The 10,409-nt window shown below is 36.1% G+C and overlaps 1 protein-coding gene across 1 annotated transcript in view; it reads right to left on the reverse strand.

The window, feature by feature from the left end:
• Positions 1-4,951, reverse strand: part of LOC131640171 (uncharacterized) — a 5,945-nt gene extending 994 nt beyond the window's left edge. The window contains exons 1-12 of the mRNA XM_058910581.1: positions 4,436-4,951; positions 4,176-4,355; positions 4,002-4,059; positions 3,615-3,665; positions 3,160-3,242; positions 2,419-2,506; positions 1,695-1,736; positions 1,533-1,607; positions 1,380-1,448; positions 796-911; positions 549-661; positions 80-159 (exon numbers count right to left, since the gene is read on the reverse strand). Coding sequence (XP_058766564.1) covers positions 80-159; positions 549-661; positions 796-911; positions 1,380-1,448; positions 1,533-1,607; positions 1,695-1,736; positions 2,419-2,506; positions 3,160-3,242; positions 3,615-3,665; positions 4,002-4,059; positions 4,176-4,355; positions 4,436-4,848 — 1,368 coding nt within the window. The 5' untranslated portion in view covers positions 4,849-4,951. The remainder of the gene's footprint in view (positions 1-79; positions 160-548; positions 662-795; positions 912-1,379; positions 1,449-1,532; positions 1,608-1,694; positions 1,737-2,418; positions 2,507-3,159; positions 3,243-3,614; positions 3,666-4,001; positions 4,060-4,175; positions 4,356-4,435) is intronic.
• Positions 4,952-10,409: the final 5,458 nt, after the last annotated feature.

Below are 10,409 nucleotides of genomic sequence, written 5' to 3' on the forward strand. Positions count from 1 at the left end.
GAACAAATCAAATTTGGACACTGAACTATGCATAACAGAAGAAAAAGTAACGCAACTAGTACATCCAAAACAAACTTACTCTGTACTCATGATCTTGCCAGTCCCCATCCAATGGTTTGTAGGGTGTATACTGCACAAACAGGTTTATAACATGCATACCTGTGAAGAAAATAGATTTCATCGACTAGATGCTATAAACATATGTCAAAGATCATAAAGGGCCATTGACAAATAGATTAACGAGATGAGTGGTGAAAAGGAAGCCATGTTGTTAGTTGATGAAATGATTCTTGCGAATACTAGTCAAACACTTGTCAATATATTAAATAGAACATTTTTGTTATCATTCTCCTACTGAAATTTAATGGAACTTAGAAGATAAAACAAAGCCGTTTCAACAATGTCAAACGATAAATCAGAGTAACTCATTTCAACAATGTCAAACGGTAAATCAGAGCAAATGTTGCAAATGCATTGAAAGCAAATTAACTAAATTCCCTCATAAACAGAACATATCAGGACATTCTTATATGTGAAGTTTCAAGTACCTGGTGGAGATATAGTTTTATCCAATACGGAAGGAATTGTCATCTCAATGACTGGTCTTCTTGATGGTATTCCATTCACCGCATCATGAGATGCAGAATGAATCTCCTCCATGCTAAATATAAATAAATAGTCAAGGGCAAAGAAAAACGGTCATGTTTGGAAAATAAATAAGCTGCAACTGCCCATATAGAACAACACTATAAAAAATGTTCCGACAGTTCGATAGCATGAATCCAGTGAGCATACCTCTCTGAACCTATATGAATAGTGCCAACATGCTCGGGGCCAGCATGAGAATGATTTGATTTGCAACATTGAAATTGAGGCAATTTATCAACTGCTACATTTATTTTTGTGGTGGCCTGGTTCACAAGATATTAACCAATCAATGGGAGAAAAATAAATAGTATGAGATGTTCTCAGATGTGTCCCAATTTCCAAAAACTTATTGAAACTGCGGATGGGAAAACAGAACACAAATGTCAATGGCAAGCATCAAACTTAATCATATTTCATGAATAAGTAATCGGCCAAAAGATAACAATATTCTGAGGTCCGTGTTGTTTGTAAGTTACAACTATTCCAGCATAGGCTTCTTGTTTTTGCCATCATTCAGGTTTCTTATCTGTTTGATATTTGAAGTTAATCGTGGAGATGTTATTTTCCCATGGATGATTTCCAGACATTCTTCCTCATTAGCAGACAATGAAATATAAGCACTGTCTATATATTATAAACTTACCAATTGTTTTTAATTAAGTGACACGACGTAGAGATTGAGGGTATTAGAAAAGGAACAAACTGGGAAAAAAAATAGTAAATTAACTTACAGAGCTGTAGTCAGAGTGCTTAATTGCCCGAAAATAATCATCTGGGAGGACATTGTTGGGCACTAATTCCTGGTTCGTGATAACATACTATAAATTAGAACACAATACAGGTGCCAGGGAAATTTCTATTAGCAGCTAGTTTGAGAATTTCACCATGAAAGTTTTATAAGGTGTTGCATTAGACAGAACAACTGAAGCGTGCACTTCGGTACCATCAGCCAGAATCACCTATATGTAAGCCATCTCTCCAAATTTTAAATTTAATGATTCGCTTTAAAAATCCCAATTGATTGAGTAAAATCAAGCAACACTAACCCCGTCGACAGTGCTAGAGTTGTTAATCAACAATTGAGACACCTATAAGAATACAAAGTTATCACAGGTGGTTAGAGCCTCAGCAGAAAATATAACGAAAAAGGATGGGGAGGGGGAAGTCATAGAAGAGAAGAAACATTATTGTCTTATCCCTCTTTTGTTTTTTATGAACTGAAGTTATTACTATTTATAAGGTATTGCAAGTTTTTTTCATTATTTGATTAGGAAGAAATTTAATTAGGAAATCAAGTCTTTTCAATAATCAACTACTAGATACAACCGCAACAACAAACAAAAGCCTTTGGCCAGTAGGTGGTCTCGGCTGCAGGGAATAAATGATGTCATGTCCTTTTTATGATCATGTCTAAATAATAACAAACCATTTATATCCAAGTTTCACAATGACCATCTATGGTGTCGATATTCATAAAATATCGCTGTCAAATTTTGTTTATCAGTTGGACTGTCCTTGACATATCTTTTACTATTTTCTGGTTGAGGTTAAGATCTAAGCTCCTAAAATATCAGAGACTACTCAGAATGTGACTTATTTTAAGGCAAACACTAGTTTATTAGTAAATTAGCGAGTTATGTAAGTTCTCAGAGTTTGAACTCTAAACCTTTTTGTTAGTATTCCTTCGGTGTCCCTCAGCTCACCAATTGAGCTGCCTTCTTGGGACAAGGGAGTAAATTTGGAAACTAATATAGATTCTTGATGACATACCTCAACATTCGTCACAACATGTGCTCCAGCTGTGACAGCAGCACTAGCAATGGCCTTGGATATTGAACCCATTCCACCTTCAACATATCTACATGGAATAATGGCATGCTGTGAATCAAGTTGATTCATTTTGAATGAATAGTATAATATAAAGCCATAGTCAAAGGATAGCTGGTTAATTGTTAAATGCCTAAACTATAAATTAAAAAATATTGGTCAGAAGTTATTTGAGAAAACTCTCTTTGCATAGAAATGTCGGTGATATTATTTTTCAAAAAAATGAATGGATGTGTCCGCTCGTGTTTATGTACGCTTTTCTTTGTATAATACATGTACAAAAGAAACGGAGAGAAGTAGTGTCAGTGAAGGAAAATTACATTCAACAGTGAAGAAATACAACTGTAACAGTGCAAAAGCTTTTAAGAGATGAAGATGCAGTGCTTTTCTAGAATAAAATTGTTCATAAAATAATGAAAATATTATGTCCCGCCTTTCATACCTTCTAAAACCAAATGAGTTTATTTGCCATTAATGTGTTATCTTGTCTTTTGCGAAGTTGCCATATACACCAGTGTCGGTGCTTCAATTTCCAGAATCAATATTGATGTAACATGCACTAAAAAGTACTTTTAAAATTTATTTCAAATTACAGTAGCACAGGAAAAATATATTTGGCAAATAACATTATTCCATTCTCATTATGCACATTATAAATATCAACCTAGCAGCAGAGATACATACGACCAAACTCCACGCTCTCCATCAGTTTCTCCCATCACATGATGTAGCAGAACATAACCACTTCCCGGGGTATGGACACTGGCCTGCATTATATATTTAAAATTACTATATATATGTGCTATGAAAGATGAAACATTGTTGATTCATTTTTAATAGTACTATCATCCTAATCAACAACAACCAAGTCTTGTCCCACTTAGTGGGGTCGGCTACATGGATAAAATTTCTCCATAATGTCTTTGATAGAACATTATGGCGTAACTTGATCCATGTAGTCAACCCCACACTTAGTGGAAAATGTTTGGTTGTAGTCATTGTGGTTGAGTAGGATGATAATGATGTAAATATCAGACACACGCACACTTGTACAAAGAAGGATGAAGAAATTCATGCATATTGTATTCTGAAGAAAAAAAACTATGATGCATTTGTACGCTAGAAAAAAACGCTCTTACAGTAGATCCTATCACAGCATCTGTTCCAAGTGTTGCCTTCAGAACATCTGTCTGCAAGAAAATAATGTCAAACAAAACTAAACAAGACACCACTAAGCAAATGTAGTAATCGTAGTAGTAGAAAGTTAGAGAATGATCAACAATGTATTAGAGTCTTGAACGAAATGGTCAAACTCAACTTCAAATGCTACTTCAAGTCATTATAAGGGTGTAATTTTGCCCATAAATCTAGTCAATGTAGGCTCTCAACAGGCCCTCCTGAACCCTAAACCTTAAACACTGCTTGCAGGACTATCTATGGGTAACCCAATATTAGGACTCGGATAGGCTTTACTCTTTAGTTCAACCACAGAAAATTAAGAAGTGTTTAAGAGACCATAAGATTACCTCAAACCAGTTATTCAAAACTTTAGAAGCTGGAGACAACAAAAGGTCCATAAATTCCCTGCCAAATAAACAAAATAAAAAAACAGATATAATGTACATTGTTGCTGAAATTCATAATTTTAAATTACAAGTTAGTACTTCAGTATAAGTATTAACAGAGAAACAAACACATACACCATATCTTTTTGCCCCATGGAGGCTGCATGCCGCAAACAACTAGCCCAAAATACTGAATTCTGTAATTTATTCTTCAGTTGCTCATTCAGAGATGACTTATGCTGTAAAGACTCCGGTGGAGACGAATCCAGAACCAGATCCATGAATTTACAGAATTTCTCAAGCTGACTCTCATATCTGAACAATGAAATCAAAGAATTAAGAACAATGAAAATACATAAGAATTAAAGTTCACAAAAATAGCTCAAAATAGAGACATTGGATATGCTTCTGCATCAGCTTGTGAGAATTTGGAAATCTGAGAGTGATTGAGATCCTTATCAGGTCCTAACAGAAGGTAGCGTCCATCCAGACAAGGCGTAAACGACGAAGGATTTCTCTTCAGAAGCTTCAATCCGTGCTTTGCCAGATCGAGTTCACTGATAACGGCCGGTCGGAGAAGGCTTTGGAGGTAACTGCAACGGGAAAACTTGAAGCCTGGAATTAGCTCTTCGGTTACGGCGGCGCCTCCTATTGTGTGGCGGCGCTCGAGGACGGCCACTGAGAGACCTCCACGTGCGAGGTAAGCTGCTGCTGTGAGGCCGTTATGGCCGCCGCCGATGATCAGTGCGTCCCATTTTTTGTCCTTTAATGCGGCGGCGCTGGTGGTGGTGAAGCTCCTTCGCCACATTTGTTCTGTGATGGAATGGGAGATGGTTTTGGTTTGACTCCCACAAGTGACGAGTGTTCTATGTTTCAGTGTTTTTTTTCCGTGAAGATGAAGTTTATTTCCAACAAAAGATTTTTCTTTATTATATTAAAAAAATCTTCGTTATCCTTATAAATATCTCAATCTTTTGGATTTTATTTTTTTAATATAAGGAGCGATTATTCTCTCTTTTTTCTCGGAAGCGTCATACATATGAGAGTTGTTTTTCTCCTACAATCATGGAGAATGTGGTTTTGATCATTGACTGACTTTTCTATCTCGTTAGTACACAGGACACGTCACTCAACGCGTTTTAATAAGCGGGTGGGATGCAAAGTGGCTCGAGCCCAATATGTTATATGGGTGAGTAATTGCGAATAATAGGCGGCCAGAAGTGCAACTTCAGATGACACGTGGAACTACTTTTGTGCTCGCCCAACGCAAGTATGCGTGACTTGCCTTACTTCCCTTTGGATTACTTTCTCATGGGCACAACGAAATCTTCTTAGTACACATTCTCTCAAGCACGAGATCTTGGAGAGAGCGAAGTGATTTAATCTTTGGCATAAAAAGGCAATTTACTTGTGGGTGGGTCTTACATAGTCGAGTCCTTAAGACAGGAATCCGTACAGGCAAGCTTGTCTAACTCTTTGGCCCTTGTTCGCAATCGAGTCCCTCAAGTGTTGCTTTAAAGGGCAAGTCCCTCAAGTGTTGCACCATTTAATGATTTAGGCATGCGACCATTTTGTTTGTTATTCTTCTTTCCACCCTTTGTAGATTCTTTCGCAATTACTTTTGTGACATTCGTCTTTCATGTGGACTGGACCAAGTGCATTTATGGTTGTGGAGAATCCCGTAAGCGTTGCTTGATTTTCTTTAGAAAGGATCCTCTAGTGAATGTCCAACAGTCATATTGTCTATAAGGGCGGTAAAGGTTCCTATTTGTTGATCAATCATTCATATTGTCTCTAAGGGCGACTAGGACTCCTCTTTGAAGATTCGGCATTCATATTACCTCTAAGGGTGGAAATGATTCCTCTTTGAAGATCCAACATTCATATGACCTTTAAGGGTGGCAAGAATTCTTTTTAAGGATTGCACATCCATATTGACTCTAAGGGCGACAAGGATTCCTCTTTGAGGATCCTGCATTTATATTGCCTCTAAGGGCATCAAAGATCCCTCTTTGAGTCTTTGAGGATCCAGTATTTATATTGCCTTTAAAGGTGGAAAAGATACCTTTTTGAGCATACAACATTCAAATTTCCTTTAAGGCCGACAAGGAATCCTCTTTGAGGATCCAACATTCAAATTGTCTCTAAGGCCAACAAGAATTCTTCTTTGAAGATCCAACATTCAGCTTGGGAGAATTTGGAAATCTGAGAGTGGTTGAGATCCAGTTTGAGGACTCAACATTCATATTACCTCTTATGGTGGAAAGGATTCCTCATTGAGAATCCAGCATTCGTGTCATCAATTTCATCATTCATCAATTTTAAAGATGGGCCCCCTTGGCGGGAAGATGCTACCAAAACATTTTAATGAAAATGTATACATTAGAGGGACAAATTCCTCTTGCCTTATTGAAAAGAAAATAATAAATAGCTAACTATAATAATATCTCATGTTGACCGAGTTCCACATCACAGGAGTGAGCCTTCCATTCAGCTCTTTGACTTTATAAGCGTCGTGCAGAAATATTTTGCATACACAGTACAGACCTTTCCAATTAGGTTGTAATTTTCCTAAGTGAGTTGGTATAACTACCTGTCTGAGCACAAGGTTTCCCTCCTACATTTCCCTTGGAACCACTATGGAGTTGTATCTTCTAGAGGCCTTTTGCTTGGCGGCAAATTCTCTAATGTAGGTGATGTCACGGGTTTTCTAGATCAGGCCGACAACCCATTTGAGTCATGCCTTGTTTTCCTATTCATTGAGTTAAGCATGACTTCATGTGGGTGTGTCAATTTTGACCGGTAGTATTGCATTGGCATTCAACACCCACAAGTTACTTTTCCTATACTTTATTGTTGGTGAAGAAGGAATTCAAGTTGATGAAGACAAGGTAAGTGCTATAAGGGAATGCCTTGCACCTAGATATGTGATTGAGGTTCTTAACTTCCATGGTCTGGACACCTTCTATAGGAGGTTTATCAAACTATCACTACACCTATTACTAAATGTTTGAAGAAAGGGAAGTTCAATTAGGGTTTGGGCAAGAGCGGAGTTTTGCACCGATTAAGGAAAAATTGTGTATTGCATTGATATTAGCATTTCCCGATTTTGACAAGGTGTTCCAAGTTGAATGTGATACTGATGGAGTGGGAATAGGAGCTGTGTTATCTTAGGAGAAGAAACCTATAGCCTTTTTCAGCGAAAAGTTAAGCGATGCTCGCAAAAAATGGAGTATTTATGATTAGGAAATCTATGAAGTCTTTATATCTCTATGCAATTGGGAACATTATTTGGTTCAGAAGGAGTTCATTCTATTCACTGACCATCATGCTTTGAAGTATGGGTGTTCGCGATGCGGTTTGGGCGATTTTGACGCAAACAATCATCTGAACCGCAAGAGAAAAACATGCGATTTGATTTGGTTTGGTTGGTTTTTAGAAATAAAATCGAACCAACCCAAACTAAACTAACATGGTTTGGTTTGATTCGGTTTTTAAAAAAAAATTATTGAGCCATACATACACGTATAGAGAACAACATAACTTTGTATTTAGTTATTCATACATCACCAAATAACAATAAAACTTATCATATTTGAACCACAACTTCCTATTTAATATGTAAAAATCATATAAGACAAAAGTGGAATAATAAATATAAAATAATACCATAAAAAAATATCAAAAACATTATAATGAAACAAAAAATAGAGGAGATGAAAGATTAGTGAAGATGAAAAAGAAAGAACAAAGGAGATGAGAGATTAGAGAAGAAGAGGTTTGATAGAAACAAAATTGAAAGAGAAATCAGTAGCATAAAAATGAGAAGTTGAAAAAGAAAAAATAATAGAGTATAGATTAGAGAAGAGGCAAGATGTATTTGTAAAAGAAGGCGATATACTGAAAGGAGAGACTGAAACTGAAACCCTAAGCGTGAGGAAGAGAAAATTGTTCGTAATTGTAAGGCTAAGGAATAATAGGTTTAGATTTGGGCTGTATGTGATTTAAGTGAAGATTGGGTTGTAACATAATGCAGTTTGATTTGGTTTGACTCGATTCGTAAAAAAACAAACCACAAATCGAACCGCGCGGTTTTGTTAAAACATGACCTAAACACATTCGAACTAAATGCAGTTTTTTTTGCAATTTTTAGTTTGGTTTGGTTTGGTTCGGTTTGTGATTTTCTATTGGAATAGTTCGGTTTTGAACACCCCTACTTTAATGTTTCTTCATAGCCAGAAGGTGATAAATAAGATGCATGCTCGGTGGATGACTTTTCTGCAGAAATTTCCTTTTATTATTCAACATAAGTCAGGGGCTCTTAACAAGGTAGCAGATTCAATGAGTAGGAGGGCTTCCATGCTAATTACCTTAGCACAGGAGACAGTAGGTTTTGAGTGTCTGAAAGAGCTGTACGAAAATGATGTTGAGTTTAAGGAGTTATGGGTCAAGTGCAGTGGAAAACATCCTTGTGCAGATATTCATATTCAAGATGACTATCTTTTTAAATGGGATCGACTATGCATTCCTTGCTCCTCTTTAAGAGATAAGCTAATGCGAGACGTGCATGGTGGTGGTCTTAGCGGTCATATGGGTAGAGACAAGACCATTGCTGGCTTGGAGGCGAGATATTATTGGCCACACTTGAGGAGAGATGTTGGTACTATAGTCAGGTGGTGTTATACTGTCGGGTTTCTAAGGGCCAGAATCAAAATACTAGTATTTATATACCTTTACCTATTCCTGATGACATTTGGCAAGATTTAACCATAGATTTCGTGTTGGGCTTGCCTTGTACACAACGAGGTGTAGATTTTGTGTTCATTGTAGTAGACAAATTTTCTAAGATGATATACTTCATTGCTTGTAAGAAGATTGTTGATGCATCCAAAATAGCCAAACTATTTTTCCGGGAGGTTGTACGTCTTCACGGGGTTCCTAAGTCAACTATTTCAGACAGGGACACCAAATTTCTCAGTAATTTCTAGATTACTCTTTGGAGATTGTTTGGAACCGCACTAACAGGAGTTCTACAACTCATCCACAAACCGATGGACAAACTGAGGAAACCAACAGAACTTTGGGAAACATGATTCATAGTGTTTGTGGTGACAAGCCGAAACAATGAGATTTAGTTTTTTCCCATGTCAAATTTTCTTACAACAGCGATGTGCATTCAACTACAGGTATATCACCATTCTCTCTGGTGTATACTTTTGTTCCTAAGCATGTGATGCGCGTGGAGTTAGTGCGGCTGCTGAGAATATAACCGAGAAAATGGTGGGTGTAAAGAAGCTGTCAAGGCTAAGTTAGATACTACTGGGCAGAAGAATAAAGCAAATGCTGACAAACGCAGAAGAGTCAAAGTTTTTTATGTAGGAGATGATGTTATGGTGTTTATGCGCAAAGAGAAATTCCCGATTGGTACTTACAACAAGTTGTAGCCACGTAAATATAGCCCGTTCAAAGTGACCCAAAAGATAAATGATAATGCTTATGTGATAGCTCTCATGAATTTCATGAACATATCTAATACCTTTAATGTTGTTGACAATCATGATTATTAAGCATATGAGGCTCTTTATCAAGAAAAAACAGATTGTGCGTATCGAAGAAGAAATCACGTGTGGAAAAACATTTTAATATTTAAGCAATTTTCTATTTTAATCTTTAAACAATTTTTAATTTTTTTCTGTTTTGGATTAAAAGCTCATTAGGGTCTTTTTAAACCGATTAGAAATTCTTTGTTTTATGTACTTAAAGATCTTTGTCTAGGCCATAAGGATTATCTTTCGTTATAATAGTTTTATTTTTATTTGGAGGATTCCAGAGCTCATCCGACAGGTTTTGCAATTACAATTATGTGTTTTCGTTTTAGATTTAGCGCTTGCTATTTCTTTCGAGTTTTCAACTACGTCAATATGAGACATACTAACACCCTCCAATATCAATATGCACATGTATAAAAGATCAAAGATGTAATCGATGATGGATAAAGTCGTATTTCATATTGACCAATACATTTAATGTAGCTTAAAATGCACATAAAAGTCTAGATGTGAACATCCATGCGATTATGCATAAATCAACAAATATGTTGCATATGAGATATATAACTTAATCAACATGAGATATTGTAGAGCACCTATTGAGATAAAAATATGTATTCTTATATGAAAATGATAGATAGTGTTGAGCACTTATAAAGATATGAATCCTCTTATAGAATGTTGACTTTTATTTAGCATTTTAAAAAAACTATTTTGATATTTCACAATTTTTAATAAAAGTATTTGACAAAATCTTTAAAAAAAAAAAAAAAAAACAGCATTTACCTTTTTTTTAGTATATTTTTTGTTTTAATAATTA

The sequence above is a fragment of the Vicia villosa genome, linkage group LG1 (genome assembly GCF_029867415.1).
Source record: "Vicia villosa cultivar HV-30 ecotype Madison, WI linkage group LG1, Vvil1.0, whole genome shotgun sequence".
NCBI classification, from domain to species: Eukaryota; Viridiplantae; Streptophyta; class Magnoliopsida; order Fabales; family Fabaceae; genus Vicia; species Vicia villosa.